At 46.9% G+C, this 24,534-nt stretch overlaps 1 protein-coding gene across 1 annotated transcript in view; it reads right to left on the bottom strand.

The window, feature by feature from the left end:
* The window catches only part of lrrk1 (leucine-rich repeat kinase 1), a 231,468-nt gene that overhangs the window by 80,872 nt on the left and 126,062 nt on the right, over positions 1-24,534 (bottom strand). Inside the window, exons 16-21 of the mRNA XM_038813623.1 lie at positions 21,940-22,104; positions 18,387-18,559; positions 12,129-12,249; positions 9,381-9,540; positions 7,895-8,171; positions 4,200-4,371 (exon numbers count right to left, since the gene is read on the bottom strand). Of these exons, the coding sequence (XP_038669551.1) occupies positions 4,200-4,371; positions 7,895-8,171; positions 9,381-9,540; positions 12,129-12,249; positions 18,387-18,559; positions 21,940-22,104 (1,068 nt within the window). The remainder of the gene's footprint in view (positions 1-4,199; positions 4,372-7,894; positions 8,172-9,380; positions 9,541-12,128; positions 12,250-18,386; positions 18,560-21,939; positions 22,105-24,534) is intronic.

Here is a 24,534-nt window from a genome sequence, read left to right as displayed (position 1 = left end):
GTCCAGATGATGTAAGATAGGAATCGTTTGAGGGAAACGATGTCCTTTCTGATGGAACCTGCACGTATGTTTGTCTTCGTTTTATGTTTGTTTGTCTCAGGAATGTACATTGTTCAGCTGGAGGATGGACATCTTCTTTTCAGCTGAAAAGATTGTGACCACCTCACATGCACGTTAGTTTGTCCGCAGATACTTCTGAGAACTTCGGTTTGATTGGAGATCTTTTCCAAAGTTGTAAGGCCACACGCCAAATAGTTTATCTGCAGATATCTCTGAGAACTTCAGTGATGTCCTCAGTTGGAGCATCTTGGCTCCCTTGGTTTTTAGGTGCCCCTCTATTCGGCGAAATAGAGGCTGCAAGTCATGGTAAACACATTCGTACCCGTTCTTTCCAGGTTACTCAGGCAGTGGACAAACGGCACTGAGGACCCGCCCTGTCTGAGAACCAACCCTTGGTCAGCCAAGCTCGGGTATGGCACAGCACGCCCTACCCGGGGATCCCATCCAACTCGTACCCGTAGCGGCCCAAACGCAACTCATTCGGATGTTTCTTTCCAAATTTGTTTTCATTTTAGGTTAGGTAGCCCTTCGGCCGCCATCCCACATGCTATTTACATCCGGAAACATTCGGATGGTAAATCAGCAAAGCCTGCGAGACGGCTCGCAGAAGGAAGGATTGTTAGGTGTATGCTGGTCTTTAAATTCGCTTTTTGAAAAAAAAATGAGGGGAGTCACAGGGTGTGACTTAGCCAGTCATTTTAAAGGGTCAATTGGGTTTTGAAAGACAGATACACTAACAAGTAAAGGTCTTAAACTGTGTATTGACAGATACTGTGCTTGATCCCAAAGGTTTCAAAGGACGAGACAGAGGTCGAAGCCAGGATTGTCAATACCGGAGGAAGAAGGAAGAGAAAGAAGAAGAACAGCAAAATGATGGAAGCCCACTTATTACTATTTAATGTCATATGTATATGTGTGGAAACAAGACACGTTTCCCCCACAACCCCCACCGTAAATGTTAGTACAGCAAACCCCCAGTGCTCAGCTCTGATCAGCGAGGTTCAGACCTGGTGTACTAAATTCATGACGTGGTACTCCATGTCCTACATAATCGAATCACTGTTGGTGATTGCGATCCTCACCATCCTAGTGCAGACCCTCAGGTTGAGGAAATGGAGGAGGAGAGCCTCTCGTTCCAGCACCTCACCCATCTATAGAGTGCAATCCCCCATCTTCGGATTCCACCAAACCCCTCAACCCCTCACTGATTACAACACTCTGTAAATAAAATTCAGCCATGTATTATATTGTTCCATACTCGACTGCCGAGTTGGGAAGTGTGATGTTGTGGTGTGAATGGTTAAGGTTTAGAGTGATTAAATGTTTAAGTTAAGGCTAATAGTGATAGGTAGAGGTTCCCAATTGTAGTAATGCATGTCCCTTTGACATAGGGCCAAGTAGAGATGTTAGTTAAAATTTTTTTTCTCTTCTTCCCATAGTTTAGAACAGAGTAGAACAGGAACTGGCAAGAGGTCAGAACACAAGGAGGCAAAGTACATAGGTGATCCTTCACAATAGTATGATTGTGAGGATCACAAGGAGGGAATGTAGCCATGCTGGCCACGCAAAATGGACACTGAGCAGTCTGCAAAGAGCAGTTTGCATTCTGCAGCAGCAGAAACCAGTTTGGGCTCAGGTAAAGAGACCTTAGCTAGGTGCAAATGGCAAAACGCTTTGCATGCTAATGAGGCCATCAGACTTGAACACCCACACAATAGATACATTTGGTTCTGAATGGACACATTCCAATCAAGACCCAGACATCGAGGCACCAGAAACCTCCGAACAAAAGGACATAAGAAACGCCCCCTCCATCACGGAGACCCCCTCGCATTGGGGAATTAATCCAGTATCGATAAGAAATTGATCCAATAGGTAGAGCCCGCCCGAGAAGAGGGAAGGACAACGGAACCCCTATAAAAGATAGGGACCTCGTGTTGTCCGGTCTGTTAAACCTGTGCTCCGGCCCCGACTGACACCTGGTATCCTGACTCCAGCCGTTGAGCACCAGCCGCCGAAACCGTAAGTTCAACGCTCGCTACGCGATCCAAGCCCGCTAGACTCCCAAGTGCCAGAACGCTTGCTGAAGGCTGCAGACAAAACCAGGACGAAGGCCTCGTTCTCTGACCTTGCCTGTTCCTGTTAGATAAGTATTCTGTTTGTTTATGTTTAGTTGTAGCTTAGTCTCTTAGTGTGTGTGTGCATGAGTATTTATTATTAACTGTATAATAAATATTGATCGTTTGAACTTGACTAATCGGTGTATCGTCTTTATTACTTTGAATTTGACCTTGGAATACTTGTGACGTTGCCTATACGGCAGCTGGCGACTCCAGAGCTTAAATAATTACATAGAACAGAGCCTAGCAGTGTTAAGCACACGTCGAACTCGGAGGCGTGTTAATACACTCCAATAAACGCGTTTTACGCCCATAGTAAAACGTGCAACAGCGGAGCACCCGGAGGAAACCCACGCAGACACGGGGAGAACCTGCAAACTCCACACAGACAGGCCTGCCCAAGGTCAGAATTGAACCCAGGTCCCTGGAGTTGTGAGGCAGCAACAGTGCTAACCACTGTGCCACCGAACCGCCCCAAAATGCATAACTTCACATTTCCCTAAATTATAAGAACTGCATTGACATTAACCACCCTCAGAAGGTGAGAAAGGGGTGGGGAGTGATGGGGTGGGCAGGGCAGGCGGGGTGTGGATGGTCTAGCAGAGCCACTCTTGCAGGGTCGGCACCAACTCAATGGACCAAATGACTTCCTTCATCCTCTATCAATTCTATGAGTCTATAATTCACCTCCCGCCATCCCAGAAATATCAAGACCAACAGTTCAGGCCGATGACCTTTCATCGCTTCTGGATGCTGCTGACAATGAAGAACATTTCTGAAATACCAGTTCTGTTTCTCCCAGAGCAGATACCATCTCGGCTGCCAGGTTTGCTCCATTTTCTATTTTTATTTGTGAATTTTTGCATCTATTTGCCAATTTTTAGGAGGACAATCACAATCTATCTCAGAGGAAAATATTCAACTTTTCATATTATATGGGCTGGTTTAGCACATGGCTATATCGCTGGCTTTGAAAGCAGACCAAGGCAGGCCAGCAGCACGGTTCAATTCCCGTACCGGCCTCCCCGAACAGGCGCCGGAATGTGGCGACTGGGGGCTTTTCACAGTAACTTCATTTGAAGCCTACTTGTGACAATAAGCGATTTTGATTTCATTTTTCATTTCATATATGAGATTTAATACATAGATTACAGCTTTAGTTTGGAAATGGCGGGACAAAGAATCTGTTTTTCCAACATAGTCTTTGATGAAGGAAAGTTCCACCTGCTCTAATGATGGGCAATGTTAACAGGTTTGGAGGGACATTTCACCCTGATTTCTTGGCTCAATCAACAGTGACGTAAATAGTTCCATGGCAGAGAATTTATCTGTCCAATCAGAGCAGAATACTGATAATCGCAACAAACCGGAAATGACTCCTTTCCTTCTTTCTCCCACTCCATCATCATCCCAAACACCTCTCCTTCTCCTCCCCAATCTTCCTCTCTCTCCCCACCCCACCCATCCCTATCCCCTCCCTCCCTTCACAGGAGAGGAAAAGTGAGTGAAATCGGAGGAAGGGAAAGGTGAGGAAGCAGAGAGAGAGAGAGAGAGGAAAAGCGAGAAGAGAGAAATAAAAGAGGGAGGGGAGGGATGAAAGAGGGGGGGAAGATAGATTAAGGAGTGAAGGATGTGTGTGGATAAAGGGGCAGAGGGGGAGATGGAAAAGTGGGGTGAGAGAAAGGAGGAATAGAGAAGTAAGATGGGGAGAGGGGAGAAGATGAGAGGGGAGGGAAATTTGGAAAGTGAAGCAGAGAATCTGGATATTTTTCAAACCGTCTCTTTATAAATCTGCAGAGTTCGCAGTGATGGTTGACAGCCTATAACAGCATTCCTGAAGAGATCTAACCCAGTGTCTAACAGTCAAAATGGCAGATTGTGACACCTTGCAAAACATTGTTTTCCACGTAAACAAGGGGAATCCTGTGGAAGAGAAACTGGTCAAACATCCAAGGTTTTTGTATAAAATCCAATTTCACACTTGTAGAAAGCTGCGACAGTTGGCAATGTGGGTCATACCTGTGCATCCATCTCTGCCAGGCTGATCAAAATGCGGGCAATAAACCTCTGCCAGAAGCCAACGGGCACAAAGTTCATTTTGAAAAGTCTCTGGACGGTGTTGGTGCCCCTGCCCCTCAGATTAACAATTTCCAATCCTGGTTTCGGTGGCAACAGGTGTGGGAGGAGGTAGCTGGTGAGAAAAATACAGCCACATCCATCAGCCCAAATCATTTTCTCTTCAATCGCATTTAACACACTCTCGGGCTTGTCCAAATGACTGGTCCAAACTATCCCCTCCCCTTAAGGATAGTGAACAAAAAAAGATAAGGATTTGTATCGTGCTGGTCTTCTCACATAACTTCATAAAGAGCAAGTGGGCATTCAGCAGGAATGTGGGCAGCACGGTAGCACAGTGGTTGGCACTGTTGCTTCACAGCGCCCAGGGTCCCAAGTTCGATTCCTGGCTTGGGTCACTGTCTGTGCGGAGTCTGCACGCTCTTCCCATGTCTGCGTGGGTTTCCTCCGGGTGCTCCGGTTTCCTCCCACCAGTCCTGAAAGGCGTGCTTGTTAGGTCATTTGGACATTCTGAATTCTCCCTCTGTGTACCCGAACGGGCGCCGGAATGTGGCGACTAGGGGCTTTTCACGGTGACTTCATTGCAGTGTTAATGTAAGCCTACTTGTGACAATAAAGATTATTATTATAGTGCAGCCAAAGGGATTGGTGATCAGAACTTTCAATGGCAGTAGTGGGTGAAGTATTTGAATGTGCAGTGGGTATGTTACTGGACTAATAGTCCAAGGAATGTGAGTTCAGATACCATAACGGCAGTCTGAAAATTTGAGTTTCGGTTCAAAATTCTAGAAATAAAAAGCTGGGATTTGTAAGTGTGACTATGAAGAGGTCAGATTGTCATTAATAGATACCTGCCTCACTATTATCCTTGAGAGAAAGAAACCTGTCACCCTTCCTCCATCTGCCCACCATTTCACTCCAATCCAACATCAATGTGACTGACTCTGACAAGGCCGAGTGGGCAATTCAGTTATCGAACCGTTACCTGAAGCGGCTCAAAAAGCCCCATCACCCCATTCCCAGTGAAACAAGGAATTGATAGCAACTGCTACCCCTTCCAGCACTGCCCACATTCTGAGAGCAGAGGTAAAAAGGTTGGTAGTTTGGGAAGGTTAAAGGGTCGATAGTAATGTGTCTTCATTTGTCAGAGTCTTTGGACAACATCAAACAATGCGTGGATTTGGCCTCGGTTGACTGTGCAGAGTCTGCAAGTTCTCCCCGTGTCTGCGTGGGTTTCCTCCGGGCGCTCCGGTTTCCTTCCACAATCCAAAGATGTGCAGGTTAGGTGGGGTTACGGGCATAGGGTGGGGGTGTGGGCCTAGTTAGGGAGCTCTTGGTAGGGTGGTGCAGACTTGATGGGCTAAATAGCCTCCTTGTGTAGGGGTTCCATGGTATCTATGGATTTAATGGATGGAGTGAGCTTTGGAAGTGTTTAAAAATGACAAAAAGAATCTTCAAGTGACTTGTCTGGGCAGAGAGTGCCCATGACCAGGTCAGGGTGATAATCACATTAGACCTCCTGGGAGAGGACACATGGGGCAATTAGAGCTGAAAAACCAGGTACCTTACAACATTTGAGAAGTCAGTCTTTGACAGCACAGGTTTACCATTGGGTTGAAAAACAGAAAATGCTGGACAACCTCAGCAGGTCTGACAGCATCTATGGAGCGAGAAGGGAGCTAACGTTTCAAGCCAATTGTCACAGGTCTTGTTATTTGGATGGAATGCTAAAGTGTGACAATCTCTGTTCAACGTTGTGCAAGTGTGTGTTTGGGGTCGAGACAATCGAAGGCCCGGCCAATGGTAAAGTCAGAATGAGAGGAGCAGAGATCTCGGAGGAGATTACAGCGACATGGGGGAGTGAATCCATGGAGGGATTTGAAAAAGGGATGAGCATTTTAAGATCAAGACGTTGCTTGGGAACCAGAGTTGGTCGGCAAGCACAGGGATGTTAGGTGAATGGGATTTAGAGCTAAGCTCAGGGCAGCAGAGTTTTGGATAACTTCAAGTTCACAGAGGGTCAAATGTACAAGTCTGGCTAGGAGGGTGTTGGAGGGCGGCACGGTGGCACAGTGGTTAGCATTGCTGCCTACGGCGCTGAGGACCCGGGTTCGAATCCCGGCCCTGGGTCACTGTCCATGAGGAGTTTGCACATTCTCCCCGTGTCTGCGTGGGTTTCACCCCCACAACCCAAAGATGTGCAGGATACGTGGATTGGCTATGCTAAATTGCCCCTTAATTGGAAAAAATAATTGGGTACTCTAAATTAAAAAAAAAAAGGAGGGTGTTGGAATAGTAGAGGTTGCAAAGGCATGAATGTGGTGATCTGAGACATGGCGGATGTTGGTCAATGTTATGGAGTTGGAAATGGGCAATCGTGGGAATGGCATGAATATGAAGTCAGAGGCTGACCTCAGGGTCAAGTGTATGATCAAGGCTGCGGTCAGACTGGTTTAGTCTCCAACCGTTGCCAGGGAGAGGGGTGGAGTCAGTAACTAGAGAACAGAGTTTGGAGTGGGGATGAAAAACAGTCTTCAGTTAGGTGGGATTAAGGGGTAATGGGAATAGTGAGGGGTAGTGGGCCTAGGTAGAGCACTCTTTCGGAGGGTCGGTGCAGGCTCAATGGGCCAAATGACCTCCTTCTGCACAGGAGGGATCCTATAGATTCTATGATATTCAACATTTAATTGGGCTGAATCCCTGGTCCTCCGGTGCTGGACGTTGGATGATTGTCTGATAATTTAGCAACAAGGGAGGAGTTGAGGGAGGTGGTGGTGAGTTAGAACTGGATGCCATCAATGTACAGATAAAAGCTAACCCTCTGGTTTTGGATACGGTCACTGAGGGGCAGCGTGTGGATAAGAACCAGGTGGGAGCCAAGCATAGATCCCGAGGTAATAATGTGGGAGCGAGATAGAGAAGCCATCACAAGTGATACTCTGGACACAATTAGATCAATAAGAATGGAATCAGGTGAGTTTAGTCCCACCAATATTTTAAAAAATAGATCAATAAATTTAAAGTACCCAATTCATTTTTTATCCAATTAAGGGGCAATTTAGCGTGGCCAATCCACCCAGCCTGCACATCTTTTGGGATTTTGGGGGCGAAACCCATGCAAACATGGGGAGAATGTGCAAACTCCACACAGACAGTGATCCAGAGCCGGGATCGAACCTGGGACCTCGGCGCCGTGAGGCAACAGGGCTAACCCACTGCGCCACCATGCTGCCCTAGTCCCACCAATATGAACAGTAATGGAGAGACATTGGAGGAGGATGGTGTGATCAACAGTGTCAAAGGCTGCAGGCAGATGGCAAAACTCAAGGAGGGAGAGTTTAATTTGATCACAGTCATACAGGATGTGATTTGTGACTTGGATAAGAGCTGGCAAGCAGTACCCTAAAGGAGAAGACAGAGATAGAGAGATTTCGGAAGGGAATTCCTCAGCTGAAGTCACGGCCACTATTAGCGGAATGAATAAAATCATGGATGCCAGTATTGCAGGAATGTTGAGATCTCATGCGATTGTGTAGTTGGAGGAGATTACCAAAATAGAGGGGGGGGGGGGGGGCGGTGATGCCATGAAGGGGTTTGAACGCAACAATACATATTTTCAAAATCAGGAAACAATTTACCTGTTGTTGGTGATTGGAAGTGCAATCTCAAACTTGGCTAAAAATTGGAAATATTGCTCCTCAGTCTGCTCCGTAAAGCCAGTTCCTACAAGCAGTGATCTCAGCTCCGTCACCTGTATGATGCCATTCTTGACAAGAGAGCGGGAGGCTTTGAGATTGATAATTCTCTCCAAGCATTCCGATAACCAGACTGGATGCAGGAAGTAGAGATTGCACAGGCCGTGGCTGGTGTCTGGGAAATGCAGCAGGGCCCCTGTCTCAATGAGGAAGGAAAAAGCTGCCAAACAAACAGATACACATCAGTTCATCTCAGGCGCTGGCTTATTCTCCTGTTGTTTTGCAGCACAGCTTTCCAATCGGAAGGCAATTGGTTCAATTTGGGTTTTAACATTTGCCATACATTGAAAAAAGAATCAAGGTAAGAATACAAAAGAATGTCAGCAAAATGCACAAATTAGCAAATAGAAACCATAGAAATGGTACAGCACAGAGACCATTCGGCCCACCTTGTCCATGCCAGCCTGAGGACACCCAGTTGGCCTTTCTAATCCCACCTTCCTGCACCCAGCCCATAGCCCTGCAGCTTACAGCACTTAAGGTGCAGATCCAGGTATTTAAAAAAAGAGTTTAGGGTCTCTGCCTCCACCACCAACTCAGGCAGCGAATTCCAGACTCCCACTACCCTGCGTAAAAGAGTTTTTCCTTATGTCCCGTCAACACCTTCTGCCACCTATCTTGAATCTATGTCTCCGGTTCTAGAATTCATCACCAGGGGAAACAATTTTATCCTACATTCTATCTATTCACCTCATAAATTGTGTACACCTCAATTAAGTCACCCCTCAGCCTTCTTTCTTCCAAGGAAAATAACCCCAACCCATCCAATCTCTCCTCGTAGTGACACTTGTGTAGCCCAACATTCTTGTAAACCTCCTCTGCAATCTCTCCAGAGCAGTTACATCATTCCTGTAATGTGGTGACCAGGAGTGCACATAATACTGCAGTTTGGGCCTCACCAGTGTTTTATACAATTCCAACATTATATCCTTATTTTTATATTCTATACCTCTGCCAATGAAGGAAAGCATTCCATATGCTTTCTTCACAACCTTGTCTACTTGAACTGCTGCTTTTGTACTTGTGTACTTGCATGCCAAGATCTCTCACTTTATTTACCCCTCTGAGTATATTCCCATCTATTGTGCACTCCCTATAGCTGTTTGAGTTCACGACATGCATGACCTCACACTTCTGTGTTAAATTCCATCTGCCACTTTATCACCCATCTATATCATTTTGGAGATTATAGCCATCCTCTGCATTGTCCACCACTCGGCCAATCTTTGTGTCATCTGCAAATTTCCCAATCCTGCCCCCTACATTCACGTCCAAATCATTAACATATAACACAAACAGTAAGGGACCCAACACCAAGCCCTGTGGAAACCACTGTTGGATTTTTACTCAAAATACCCAGATGACTTACCGGTCTGTAAATCCTCAAAGTCCTGGATATCATTGTCAGGGGTCTGCTGCACAATCTCGCCCAGCTGCTGGTCAGTTAGGTATTGTACCTCGTTGCTATTGCTTCTTCTCTGTTGCTCTTTCAGGACAGAATTCAACAGATTGAAATAGCTCTTTGGTATCTGTAAGGAAGGCCAGTGTGACCAGTTAAAAAAGAAACTTGCTTTTCTTTAGCACCTTTCCTGACCCCAATGCAATTTAAAAAATACAGAAAATGAAGTCCTTTTGAAATGTCAGAAGCATGGCAGTGATTTTCAACACAGCAAGATCCAACAGGCAGCGATGTGATTTTCTGCTCGTGATGTTGAATGAGGGAGAGATAGTGGGCGAGATTCTCTGGCCTTCCCGCGGCGTGATTCTCGGCAGCCACCGGTGGCCAGCAGCGGGATCTTCTGTCAATGGGATTGCTCATTGAATCCACTCCATGCCGCCAGGAAACTTGAGCGGAGGGTGCGCCATCGGCGGGAGCCATAGATCCTGCCAGCGGGAAGAGCTGGAAGATGTCGCCCATTGTCCAGGACAATGTTTCCTGCTGTTCTTTGAACTTCGACCCTTTGACATCCACCTGAGGAGATGGGTGGATTCTCACTTTAAAATCTCATATAGAAAACGCACCTCTGGCAGTGCAGCACTCCCTCAGTACTTAAATCTCTGGAATGGGAATTGAACACACCAATCTTCTGACTCAGATATGAGAGTGTTACCCATTGAGACATTTTACTGAATAGCTAAAAACTTGCAAAAAATGAGTTTGTAATAATTTAACAAGCATGCTAATGTCAGACAAATGAGTTCCAGGATTGGGGAAAGTGCCTGGAAGTTGCATTCAATCCTCTTTTACCCTACACTCTCCACCTCTTCCTCAAATATCTTTCTGTCAGTGACTCTTCCCATGTTCCACCTTCCTGCAATTGTCCTTTCCCGGGATCAGTAATTTTTCAATTCTCTTTCAGCTTAACTTCGTCCTGAGCTTTATAAATTTCAGTTGTCCATTTTCAGTTTTTCATTTCACACCCCTTTCCTGTTTCAATCCACTTTAACTTTTCTGTTGCATTTTAAACTCATTCCGGGTAACTTTGTAATGCAGAAGATGTATTGACGTGCAAGAACTAACTTGGTGGAATGACGTCCATAATTGCCCTCCAGTAGAGTGGTGGTCAGCCACTGCTTCGAACCACTGGAGTCCACCTGGTGATTAACACAAGGAGCAGCCGAGCCACACAGACCAATAAATCTGCAAAGCAGACTGCAGATGGTGGGATCACAATGATTGGCATCAGTTGTCAAAAGCAGCAAAGGAAACCTGACCATAGTTGTGGCTCCTGACCACTCCATGACTCATGGAAAACGTGCGGAGATGGGATCAAACTGACTTGTGATGGTCCGATATGTGAGCAGGAGTTTGTGAATAGCCGATGACACTCACTGTCTGGAGTCTCACAGCAAGAAGAATCAATTGATCAAAGTATCAGACTAACCAGAGCACTGTGTGGCCTCTTTGAAGGAGCTAGTCAATCAATCCCAATTGCTCACTCGTTCCCTACAGACCTATCAATGTCATAGAGGTCTGCAGCACAGAAAAGGCCCTTCAGCCCATTGCGCCTCCTGTCCCGCGATAACATTTTTCGTTTCTCCAGAGAGCTGAAACCCAATATCCCTGGGACCGTTTGGTACATCCCCAAAGTGGTTATCAATCTGCCTTTCGGAATATTGGATAGTAAACGTTTGAGATGACAGCGTCGACTTCATGTATCGAGTCACACTATCGCACAGCCAGATATTGGCCAGTGGAAGTAAACTCCTGGCCAATAGGGACATAGTGTCCATTTCCAAAAGTGCGCAGGTTAGGTGGGTTGGGCATGCCAAATTGCCCCTTAGTGTCCGATGGTTAAGTGAGGTTAAGGGGTTACAGGAACAGAGCAGTGGATCTAAGTTAAGATGCTTTTTCGGAGGATCGGTGCAGACCGATGGGCCGAATGGTCTCCTTCTACACTGTAGGGACTCGATGATTGATTCCCATGATTCTTGGAGAAATCTACACTGCAGAACCCGGGGAAGATGTAGATGTTATTATTTTCTGAGATTAAAACAAACTGCTAAGAATCGACCACAACATCTTACAGCTTCATCAGCAGAAGCTGTAGAATGTTTCGTAACACTCGCCAAGCAAAGAACAAGTTATTGAATCATTATTTCCCCACATGCCCTGTTAATAAAGTTTGAATGTTGAATTTCAGAAGGTTATTTCTGAGGAAATGTGGAACAGCCAGTTCTGAACATGTTGCCAAAAAATCAACTGAAAACAAAAATCAGATCCAAGTGTTGCTGTGTGTGGGGGTAAGATACACTCCAGTCCTGGCTGCTCACTTCACATGGAAGGTGGAATAAGCAGCTGGTGATTCCTCTTGAACTTTGGCTCAGAGATGTCACTATACAGAGATTTGGGCTGTCATTCCTTTGGATGGATCTCTGGAGATCGAGAAAGTGGTGCTATGTACAGGTACTCTCATTCATCAAAAAACAAAATCAATCGGGGAGGAGAGTATTAGCTACACATGGAATAATCAGCAATACAGCACAGGAGCACACGGACAGAACATAGGTAAATGTTTTGAGGTTCAAAAGTTGGGGCATGGTCCATTATGAGGACAGTTCAGAATAACACAGCTATATCTGCTATTGAATTTGATGTCAGCAGGAGAGCACCTACCATTCTCCCAACCAGTTTCTGAGAAGCAGTTAGAATCCCTGTCTCCTTCATACTGCAAGCAACTTGAAAGATCAGTTTACGAAGCCCGTCCAGTCCATCATGCGTCTTGCAGGATATCTCACTGGAAGGCAAATATACAACAAAGTTACCTGACTGCAAGGGAATGGTGGATTCTCACTCAGAGAGAGCTGGAGTGGTGGATATCTGACTCAGGGAGAGATGGAGTGGTGGATATCTCACTCAGGGAGAGATGGAGTGGTGGATATCTCATTGAGGGAGAGATGGAGAGGTGGATATCTCACTGAGGGAGGGATGGAGAGGTGGATATCTCACTCAGGGAGAGATGGAGTGGTGGATATCTCATTGAGGGAGAGATGGAGAGGTGGATATCTCACTGAGGGAGAGATGGAGTGGTGGATATCTCACTGAGGGAGAGATGGAGTGGTGGATATATCACTGAAGGAAAGATGGAGAGGTGGATATCTCACTGAGGGAGAGATGGAGAGGTGGATATCTCACTGAGGGAGAGATGGAGTGGTGGATATCTCACTGAGGGAGAGATGGAAAGGTGGATATCTCACTGAGAGAGACTTGGAGTGGTGGATATCTCACTCAGGGAGAGATGGAGTGGTGGATACTCACTCAGGGAGAGATGGAGTGGTGGATATCTCCTGAGGGAGAGATGGAGTGGCGGATATCTCACTCAGAGAGAGATGGAGAGGTGGGTATCTCACTGAGGGAGAGGTGGATATCTCACTGAGGGAGAGATGGAGTGGTGGATATCACACTCAGGGAGAGATGGAGTGCTGGATATCTCACTCAGAGAGAGATGGAGTGGTGGATATCTCACTGAGGGAGAGATGGAGTGGTGGATATCACACTGAGGGAGAGATGGAGTGGTGGATATCACACTGAGGGAGAGATGGAGTGGTGGATATCACACTGAGGGAGGGATGGAGTGGTGGATACTCACTCAGGGAGAGATGGAGTGGTGGATATCTCCTGAGGGAGAGATGGAGTGGCGGATATCTCACTCAGAGAGAGATGGAGTGGTGGATATCTCACTGAGGGAGAGATGGAGTGGTGGATATCACACTGAGGGAGAGATGGAGTGGTGGATATCTCACTCAGGGAGAGATGGAGAGGTGGATATCTCACTGAAGGAGAGATGGAGTGATGGATATCACACTGAGGGAGAGATGGAGAGGTGGATATCTCACTGAGGGAGAGATGGAGTGGTGGATATCACACTGAGGGAGAGATGGAGTGGTGGATATCACACTGAGGGCGGGATGGAGTGGTGGATATCTCACTGAGGGAGAGATGGAGAGGTGGACATCACACTCAGAGAGCGATGGAGAGGTGGGTATCTCACTCAGGGAGAGATGGAGTGGTGGATATCTCACTGAGGGAGAGATGGCGAGGTGGATATCTCACTGAGGGAGACATGGAGTGGTGGGTATCACGGAGAGATGGAGTGGTTGATATCTCACTCAGAGAGAGATGGAGAGGTGGATATCTCACTGAGGGAGAGATGGAGTGGTGGATATCTCAACCAGGGAGGGATGGAGAGGTGGATATCTCACTCAGAGAGAGGTGGAGAGGTGGGTATCTCACTCAGGGAGAGATGGAGTGGTGGATATCTCACTGAGGGAGGGATGGAGAGGTGGATATCTCACTGAAGGAGAGATGGAGTGGTGGATATCTCACTGAGGGAGAGATGGAGAGGTGGATATCTCACTGAGGGAGAGATGGAGAGGTGGATATCTCACTGAGGGAGAGATGGAGTGGTGACTATCTCACTGAGGGAGGGATGGAGAGGTGGATCTTTCACTGAGGGAGAGATGGAGAGGTGGGTATCTCACTAAGGGAGAGATGGAGTGGTGGATATCTCACTGAGGGAGGGATGGAGAGGTGGACCTTTCGCTGAGGGAGAGATGGAGAGGTGGGTATCTCACTGAGGGAGAGATGGAGAGCTGGATATCTCACTCAGGGAGAGATGGAGTGGTGGATATCTCACTGAGGGAGAGATGGAGAGGTGGATATGTCACTCAGGGAGAGATGGAGAGGTGGATATCTCACTCAGGGAGAGATGGAGAGGTGGATATCTCACTGAGGGAGAGATGGAGAGGTGGATATGTCACTCAGGGAGAGATGGAGAGGTGGATATCTCACTGAAGGAGAGATGGAGAGGTGGATATGTCACTCAGGGAGAGATGGAGAGGTGGATATCTCACTCAGGGAGAGATGGAGTGGTGGGTTCCCACTGAGGGAGAGATGGAGTGGTGGATATCACACTGAGGGAGGGATGGAGTGGTGGATATCTCACTGAGGGAGAGATGGAGAGGTGGCTATTTCACTCAGGGAGAGATGGAGTGGTGGATACCTCACTGAGGGAGAGATGGAGTGGTGGATATCTCACTGAGGGAGAGATGGAGAGGTGCATATCTCACTGAGGGAGGGATGGAGAGGTGGCTATCTCACTCAGGGAGAGATGGAGTGGTGGATACCTCACTCAGGGAGAGATGGAGAGGTGGATACCTCACTGAGGGAGAGATGGAGTGGTGGATATCTCACTGAGGGAGAGATGGAGTGGTGGATATCTCACTGAGGGAGAGATGGAGTGGTGGATATCTCACTCAGGGAGAGATGGAGTGGTGGATATGTCATTCAGGGCGAGATGGAGAGGTGGATACCTCACTGAGGGAGAGATGGAGAGGTGGATATCTCACTCAGGGAGAGATGGAGTGGTGGGTATCTCACTCCAGGATAGATACAACGGTTAGTTTCATGCTTGAGCTGACAAGTTTGTACATTATACCTTAATCTCTTTCTGTTTTTGTTCTATGTTTAAAGCAAGCATGATTACTCTAAAACCACTGGGAAATGGTCATTTAACAGGATCGGAACAGGTTTGCTACTCCACTGTGTTAAGTCTTCAAGCAGTCCTTGCCTCATCTTTGCTCCGTTGACTCAATGTACATTCTCCCAGGTGAGTTTGATCTCATTTATTCATCCCAATTTGGTTGTTTTTTTTAAATAAATTTAGATTACCCAATTATTTTTTCTATTAAGGGGCAATTTAGCATGGCCAATCCACCTACCCTGCACATTTTTGGGTTGTGGGGGTGAAACCCACGCAGACACGGGGAGAATGTGCAAACTCCACACGGACAGTGACCCAGAGCCGGGATCGAACCTGGGACCTCAGCGCCGTGAGGCGGTTATGCTAACCACTAGGCCACCGTGCTGCCCTGCAATTTGGTTGTTGATGGCACTTGCTGTTGTGCTGTTGACAATCTGGCTCTGCCATAGAAACCATTGTGGGAATCGTGTGTGAAAGGAAGCTTTGAACCATATCTACTTGTGCACTATGTACTGACAAAACTTCCCTATGGTCTGAACGCATCATAAATTCCATTAACCCCTCCAAGAGCAGCAAGGTAGCACAGTTGCTTCACAGCTCCAGGGTTCCAGGTTCAATTCCCGGCTTGGGTCACTGTCTGCGTAGAGTCTGCACGTTCTCCCTGTGTCCGCGTGGGTTTCCTGATAACACTGATATCTCAGTGGGCAAATTCCACTCTGCGGACAGGTCGGAAACCCCAGCTTTGAATCCGGATCTCTACTTTGTTACTCTGGACACTGAGTGGGCAGTGAGCCAAGTCGGAGTACAATGTCCCTGGAAAGTCAAGAGTCAACTTTTACACGAGGTGTATCAAAAGTGTAGGAGTTGTGGCAAAAATTAAGGCTTAGTTCAAGTTTATACATAGTTCAATCGATAGCCATGGTTTTTGTAATAAGGTATAAGTTATGTATCTATCCCTCTGATTGCATTGCACATTCGCTCGAGTTAAACAGGCATCCTGGCTGGATTCTCCATTGGCGGGATCCATGCCAGCAGATTTCCCGATGGCGTAGGGATGCCCACAATGGGAAACACCATTGTCCAGCTACCAGGATGGAGAATCACGCTGCCGGCAGGGGGCATGCCGCACCCAAAAAAGGGTGCCCCGGATGGAGAATCCCGTCCCCTATCTGTCTTGGATCTTTTCAGCTGAGGCTTCTGCTTTAGATCCAAATAAACCACCAGATGGCTGAGACGTATGTGTCAGACTTTGTCCTGCCCCAGCTGGGACATGGATGCAGAGAGACTGACATTAGTCGGCACACAATTGGGAAATTCCGTCACTGAGGCTGCAGAATGGTTGCTGTTGGGAAATGGGAGAATGATAAAGGATATTCCGGAGTTTGAGATTGTCTGGGAAGCCATTTCCACTAGATGAGTGGCCATTGGTACAAGATCCGTGAGCGGTTTGAAACTGAGGGCAAGAGACATTTTGTCACCGAGCTTCGTCAGTCTGTGGGATTGCGTCCAGGGTGAGGGTCTGAGTCAGAAACAATGGCAACATTGGAAAGGTGGATGAAGGGGCTGGTTTAGCACAGTGGGCTAAACAGCAGGCTTGTGATGCAGAACAAGTCTAGCAGCGCAGGTTCAATTCCCGTACCAGCCTCCCCCAACAGGCGCCGGAATGTGGGGACTAGGGGCTTTTCACAGTAACTTAATTGAAGCCTACTTGTGACAATAAACAATTATTATATTAGAAGAAAGGTGAAGGGACAGGGATCTTAAAATGTTATTAAAACTGTTTCCTTGTGTGAGAGAAACACTAAGAAGGGGTGGTGGGCTGGAATGGCTTGTTTCCATTCTATGTATTTTCTTTGTGTATACATTCCCATACCAGCCTCCCCGGACAGGCGCTGGAATGTGGCGACTAGGGGCTTTTCACAGTAACTTCATTGAAGCCTACTCGTGACAATAAGCGATTTTCATTTCATTTTCATTTTTCATTATCACATTTGTTTATAGTCGAGGAGGAAACATCAGTACTTTAACTGCCCACCCTGACTTCTGAATACTTGTGTGAAACATTGTGCTTTCAAACTTCAACCGTAGAAGTAGCTTTGTTCAATTTCTTATTTTGGAAAAATTATCGGTAGTCCATCCCGATGAAGGTGCTGAAGGATTTCTACTCCTGCAGGCCGAATGAATCTTACGCAACTGCAACTGGTTTCCACTGAATCTCAGCCTCAGATTCTCTCAGTCTAGGCTGAAATTCTCAGCCTGTCCCCCCTCATAGTGCTAAACAATATATTCAACCCTAAACTGCAAACTAATTCATGACTGACAAGGATCTACAACAGAACAGTACCGACTGTTCAGGTCGATTTGCAATAACACTATAGAGGCCATAAGTACAACTGGGGTAGGGAGAGGAAGGCTCGGGCCATGCTAATACATATTGAATAGTTAAATATATTGTTAGGGTTAGGTTTAAGGTTGAATATATTGTTAGGGTTAGGTTTAAGATTGAATATATTGTTAGGGTTAGGTTTAAGGTTGAATATATTGTTAGGGTTAGATATAGGGTTGAATATATTGTTAGGGTTAGGTTTAAGGTTGAATATAGTGTTTGGCTTAGTGTTAGGGTTGAATATTTTGTTCGGGTTAGATTTGAATATACTGTTGTGCATTAATAATAATAATCTTTATTATTGTCACAAATAGGCTTACATTAACACTGCAATGAAGTTACTGTGAAAGGCCCCTAGTCGTCACACTCCGGCCCCTGTTCGGGTACACTGAGGGAGAATTCAGATTGTCCATTTCACCAAACAAGCACGTCTTTCAGGACTTGTGGGAGGAAACCGGAGCACCCGGAGCAAGCCCACGCAGATGCAGGGAGAACATACAGACTCCGCACAGTCAGTGACCCAAGCCGGGAATCGAACCCGGGTCCCTGGGTTTCTGAAGCAACCGTGCTAACCATTGTCTACCGTTAGGGTTAGTGTTAGGTTTAGGGTTGAATATATTGTTTGGCATTATGACGAGGGACAGGCTTAGTTTTTCAGCCCAGACTGAGAGAATCTGAGGCTGAGATTCAGTGGAAGAGTTTTGAACGGCAAAGGACCGATGTTCTTCACTTTGTCAAACAGAAAATATGTGAAACTAGCAACTTGATGATCACGGAAAGCTCACAAGGGCAAGAGTTGGCCACAGGTTCAGAACCAGTAACAGTGACACACAGCCCAGGCATTCTGACACTGGCAAAACATTTACAACTTCCGTATTCAGATCTGTATTTACTGCTTCTCAATAAGATGAGGAGAAAGCAACATCAGGGAAGTGAAAAGCATTGAAGATCACAAGGCCCAGAAACACAGCGAGCCAAAATCAAAGACCTGAAATGGGACACTCACTGTAAATTCCGGCAGCTGATGTCAGGATAGCCAGTCGCTCGAGGCCCAGACGGAGAGCGACACAGGGCCAGGACATAGGCTCGAAGTGTTGCAATTCTCTCTGTGCGGAATTTGGTGTCAATTAAATCCAGATGGGTTCCTACAACAATTACTGTCGCATTTGGAGCCTGTGCCTTAAATAAAACACAGCAAAAATCTTTGCAAACCCACTTCTGATTCAATCTGTTCACTGATTTTGTATTTATTGTATAATATTTCTCAGAAAGGTGAAAAGGCAAGAAACCAAATGTGAAAAATCACACTTGGAAGGGGGCGGGGGTACAGAAAGAGAGGAGGGAGCGAGACCGAGCTAGAGAACCAGAGGGAGAGGGATAGAGAGTGGGAGAGAGAAAGTGGAGGAGAGAAAGAGGGTGAGTGAGAGAGACAGAGAGAGGGGGAGAGACAGAGAGAGGGGGAGAGACAGATAGAGAGAGACAGAGAGAGGGGGAGAGACAGAGAGAGGGGGAGAGACAGATAGAGAGAGACAGAGAGAGGGGGAGAGACAGAGAGAGGGGGAGAGACAGAGAGAGGGGGGAGAGACAGAGGGAGAGAGACAGAGGGGGAGGGACAGAGAGAGGGGGAGGGACAGAGAGAGGGGGAGAGACAGAGAGAGGGGGAGAGACAGTGAGAGGGAGAGAGACAAAGATGGAGAAAGACAAAGGGGGGAGAGACAGATAGAGACAGACAGAGTGAGAGTTAGAGATGGACATACAACACACGGTCTGGATTATTGTTCCCTTTGTGAAGGTGGCATTTGACAGAGGATGGTTACCCAGTGGGAAGTGGTGGGCCTCAATTACCGTCATTCGGAAGACAATTCGGAGCATTTGTCACCCGTGGGATTTTGTTGAACACACCCAAACTGACAGAAGCTTAAACAAGAGGCTGTGTAGCAGAATGCTATTGAGTTAAGTAAACTATGGAATACCTGCTTCTTAAAGAGGGAAAATGCAAAAAGGAGCTCATGGACATTCACAGACCTGACTGAGTAAACAGTGATTGAGAGCACTAACAGAGAGGGGATTCGTGAAGCCGAGGTAAATCTTGGTCAAAGAAGGGTGCCAGCTAATTTCTGCATCTGAGCTGTTTGTGACCGAGGCTGTGTTAGTCATACAGAGGGATGCAGAGGCGCTGGATGAGGAGTACGAGAGACAAAAAGAGATTGCTACATAATAGAGTGTGCCATCAAAGGTAAGTTTCATTCGCTTGACTGCCCATATAGTGGCTAATCTGTGCATACTCCCGGAGAAGGACCTTATTCCCCAAGGTGCAGGGGGTCACCCTTTGCTGCCAAAGATGCCAGTGGCCTTGAATTTCCTAACACCGGCCTCATTTCAGGGATCAGCAGTAGACATCTGTGGGATTTCGCAATCGGCTGCCCATAGCAGCATAACTCAGGGGGACAGACCAGTCTCGCTGTTGGGCCTGCCAGCAATGATGGAACCCTGCCAAGGCAAAGGTCAAAGGGCACCATATTCATTTAACTGCACTACTGCCAGATTGGCCCTTCCACCATCAGAACCACTCTCCTCATGGACATTGTGTGCTCTTTGCTCTTGCAAGGTGAGATAGAGAGGGAAAGACAATGGAACTTCCTTTCTAACACTCATGCTTCAGATGTTCTGATCCAGATGTTGTTCTGACCCTGGGTTTTCCTGACCATGCTCCAAAAGCTGCCTTGATGTGAACCCTTCCTTTGGGTAATGGGTGAAACTGGGCATAAATTTCCATGGTGCTCCTATACATCGTCTGCCTTGAAGGCCTTCTGCTCACAGTGTGCTGTCTCTTTAAGACCTTCATGGCTTTCAGCTTGGCTTTGCACCTTGCTGGACCTCAGAAGGTCAATGAAAGCAGTTGACCTCTCGAGCAACCTTCAGACTTTCCAGTTTGCCTTGCAGGCCTCCTCCTGTTGTCCCTCTCCCTGATTGAGGTATTCCTGCGACAACATGACTTCCCGGGAGGTCTGGCTAAATCATGAGATTGGCCATCCATAATCTAACTGAACTGCTGGTCAGGCTCCAGGTTCCACGTGCGGAATGCTGGCTCCGGTTAGCTGGGAACAATTTGACACTCACCATTCGGACAGCTGTTTATCCAGCTGCACTGTAAATCTGAGTGTTGTGACCGTTCCCAATGGTGTCATGCCTGATTGGAGTAATACAGAAGGCGAATGGGGTACAAAGCCAGAAGCTCGTCTGTCTTCCAATAAAGGCCATTAAACAGTTCTTGAGGCAATTAACAACCCAATGATCTTACATCAACAGGTCCAGGCAGTGGGCGGTCAAGGGGGTTGTCTGACCCTGCTGTCTGCCCCTCTTGTGCAGCTACATTTGCTGCTGGGTATCCCTGGAGAGGGAGCACTCTTGAGACCTTCCATGTACATTGGGTACTGCAGGGGCAGTGGTGTTTTATTGACCCCGTTAATCACATTTTGATTTGATATTTTAATGCTCATTTGTGAGTCGCTTTTTGTCAAGACAGTTTCCATTTAAACGACTGTCCTTTTAATTTGTCCCTCAGTTCATTTGAGCTCATTTACTTGGTTATTTATGTTTAATCAATATAGTTGTAGCAGGTTCGAGGGGCTGAGTGTCTGGGACTGCTCTTACCTGTGCTTCTGCCCTTCCTCCTGTGGTCATAAAACCTTTTCACGTTGGACCAGTTGGTCAGGCGTGGAGTTATGGTGAGCACCTCAGGAGGATTTGAGCTGTTAAGGATGGTGGTGGGTCGTCTATTTGCAACAGTTACTCACTTCGTTTGCAATGTTTATTCCCTCTTGATGTCACCTCTCTGTGGGCCTGTTGCTTACTGCCAGAGGACCTTTAACCCACTCAATGGCAACTCCTCCCCGGCTATCACCTGCCCCATTCACTATCTTGTTTCTCATCCTGGGCCTCTGGTTTTCACACAACCCTGCCACTTGGCCAATAATTGGCTGCAGAGCACATAATGGCAGCCAGTCACTGGACTGGGCATGAGCAGGCAAATTACCCACTTTCCACTATGTTAGAAACCCCAAATATCCCCCCATGTTCCCAAATACTTTTGCAAATTGTCAATTGCATCCGTTCACTGCCTTTCTTAATCTTTGCTGTCAGCTCATGTGTTCAGCCTTTGGCCTTCAGGCCATTGACCAATGTTAGAAAGAACAGGTCATGACCCTCCAGAAAACAATCCCAATCACCTGACTTTCCATCTCTCTTGTATTCTCTCCTACTTTATACAATTAGCTCCCTGTCCAGTCTCTTTTTCAATTCTGAATTCCAATGATCTTTAGATTGATTAAAAATCTTCCACGTGGAACACTCAAGAACTTCCTGGAAGTTTAAATGAGGTGTAAGGTCTTCTGGTATGTTCATTCAATGATCCAGTTTTGTTCATTATCTGATTGTGTGTGCTGTGAAAACTGTGTTGCTGTAGGACCTCTGTCTAATGGGTAAGCAAGAGCAGGTTTGAAGAGTTTAGTATTTTGGTAGGATGTGCCCCTCACAGTGAGGCTGTGGCCAATTCCTACCTCAATGTTCAATAGCCAAGACTGCAGGTTTGCAACTGCTTCCTCTCCAAGAGCCAGGTTCCACACCACCACGTAGAGAGCTTTATCGGTGAAGAAGCACTGATTGACTGATGACATTCTGGCTGCACTTCCAACATCCCACACATTAAACACAATTGAGTCTACCTACAACATGGGAGAACAAAAACACTTATTCAGTTATTCTGTAACTTAGTGAACGACTGTGGTGATGGGGGGGGGGGGGGGGGGATAGCGAGGGATTGGGATGAATTGGGCGGCTTATTCACACAGCTGACAAAGGCACATGTGGTGAATGTATTGCATTAACCATTCACCATGCATGTAACTGTACCACGCTGTTGCCCATGAGGGCTCCACCTATGGACCATTGTAAGGTATTACCTGTGATGTATCATGTTGGTGCCTTTGTGGGCTCCGCCCCTGGCCCCTCCGCTTGAGGGGAGGTATAAAGAGCAGTAGCCCTATAGGCGGCTCTCAGTAGTAGAGCAGTCGCAGGTAGGCACTGTTCTAGTCGATTAAAGCCACAATTTACTTCTACTCCTTGTTTCGCATGAATTGATGGTCGCATCTGCACAATTGGCCAAAAATCCTCCTTCGGCACTGTATGGTTCAATCATTCAAGTAAAGGAATGACATGCGCCTCCCTGATCCAAGATCGGGATTGGGGAATGTAACTTCACAAGGTGTCCCTGGACATGGCTGCGGCAGCAGAACGTTTCAGTTGTTTGGTACATTGGTATTTTTGCAAAGTGAAAATCATTCCCAATTTCTCTTCCCATTGTCTATTTCCAAATGTTGATGTTTTGGACTAAACGCTGCAGTATTGGTATAAACTTTAACCTTGCGCCCAATGGCTGAACCTGGGTGGGAGGGGAGAAGTGAAGTTAAAATGCGGACATTAATCACCCACTCAGATCCCAACTCTTCACAATACAAAGCTGCAGGGCTCCGCTGGCAGGTGAGGAGGCTGCTGAAAGCAAGCTGAGGCCCCATGAATTTAGGAACATTCAGATTCTGTGACGGAATAGGACTTTAATGCGGTTGGAATGAGGAAACCACCTGTGATATCCCACATGGAACCTATGGGGTGGGAATGCTTGTTTTCCCCGTAGTCCTTGCTGGGTACGAGCTCCCGCTAGGGGCGGGATATCTCAATTAACCAATGTTGGGGCAGCACGGTCGCATGGTGGTAGCACAATTGCTTTGCAGCTCCAGGGTCCCAGGTTCGATTCCCGGCTTGGTTCACTGTCTGTGCGGAGTCTGCACGTTCTCCCCGTGTGCGCGCTCCGGTTTCCTCCCACAGTCCAAAGATGTGCAGGTTAGGCGGATTGGCCATGCTAAATTGCCCTTAGTGTCCAAAATTGCCTTTAGTGTTGGGTCGGGTTACTGGGTTATGGGGATAGGGTGGAGGTGTGGGCTTGGGTGGGATGCTCTTTCAAAGAGCCGGTGCAGCCTCGATGGGCTGAATGGCCTCCTTCTGCACTGTAAATTCTATGTATAAAAGTTCAGCCAGTAAGGCACCGACCAGAGAGGAACCCTATCGGGTAGTGTACATATCGTTTTATGTAAATAAAACTTTGTTTCTTATTTTACTCGGTATGGACTCCCCGTGTCCTTAATAAACCATCATCACTCTCCCACTGTCCCAGCGACTGATCAACAGAAAGAAATGATGCTTCATGTTAGTCTAGAACTTGAATCTGTTTGGGCAGATGGAACAGGAGTGTTCCTCTCGGATTCCCAGGAAAAGTAGAAGCCTAACCTACATCCAAATCTCCTCCCCCACGCCTCCTATCAGACCCAGAATGGTGGCAAGAAGCATTTATACGCAAACCTTTAATAAAGGGGGCAAATTACCTTTAACGGTCATCATACAAATTACACAAGTCTTTCTCATCCAACCAGACCATGTTGGCAGAGAGTGTCAAGCAGTATCCTAATCTCCCGTGTCCATCCTGGTCCCATATTCCCACTTTCTTCTCTCACTTATCCTACTTATTCAAAGTTAAAATAAATGCAGAAAATGCTCGCAGCAGGTCGGGTAGCATCCGTGGAGAGCGAAACAGAGTTAAGGTTGCACGTCTTGATCGTCCTGTTTCTGTTCGAATGGGTGGAAGAATCCTCCCTTGTCCCATGGGTCAGGCAGAGACGGTTCAGCGATACTCTCCCCCTCTGAATTAGTAACAGTCGTTGCCCTCCTGGATTCTCCGATAGGTTCAGGGGTGGAGGTAATGGGCTCATCTAGATCCCCTTTCCGCGATGCCCTCAGCAACATAGCGGAAATGATCCAGTTCAGATCCACTAAAAATACCAACCTATGTATCATAACACCTCCACAATATTGAATATTGAAATTGGAGACACTATCCGTACTGTCATGTGAGAGTACCTTTAAGAAACGTGTGTTTATAAATGGGTGTGTATATAAATATCTGTAGTGAGAGTACCTTTAAGAAATGGGCGTTTACTAGTGCAGTGAGGTCAGAGAGTGGGTGGAGCTGGGCTGTCTGTCAGCTTTTTACTTTCGTTTTTGAGCAGGTTGCAGTGTGTGTTTTAGTTTCAGTGTTGGAGCTG

This window comes from Scyliorhinus canicula, chromosome 12 (assembly GCF_902713615.1).
Source record: "Scyliorhinus canicula chromosome 12, sScyCan1.1, whole genome shotgun sequence".
NCBI classification, from domain to species: Eukaryota; Metazoa; Chordata; class Chondrichthyes; order Carcharhiniformes; family Scyliorhinidae; genus Scyliorhinus; species Scyliorhinus canicula.
This window is presented reverse-complemented; position numbering and strand designations above follow the sequence as displayed.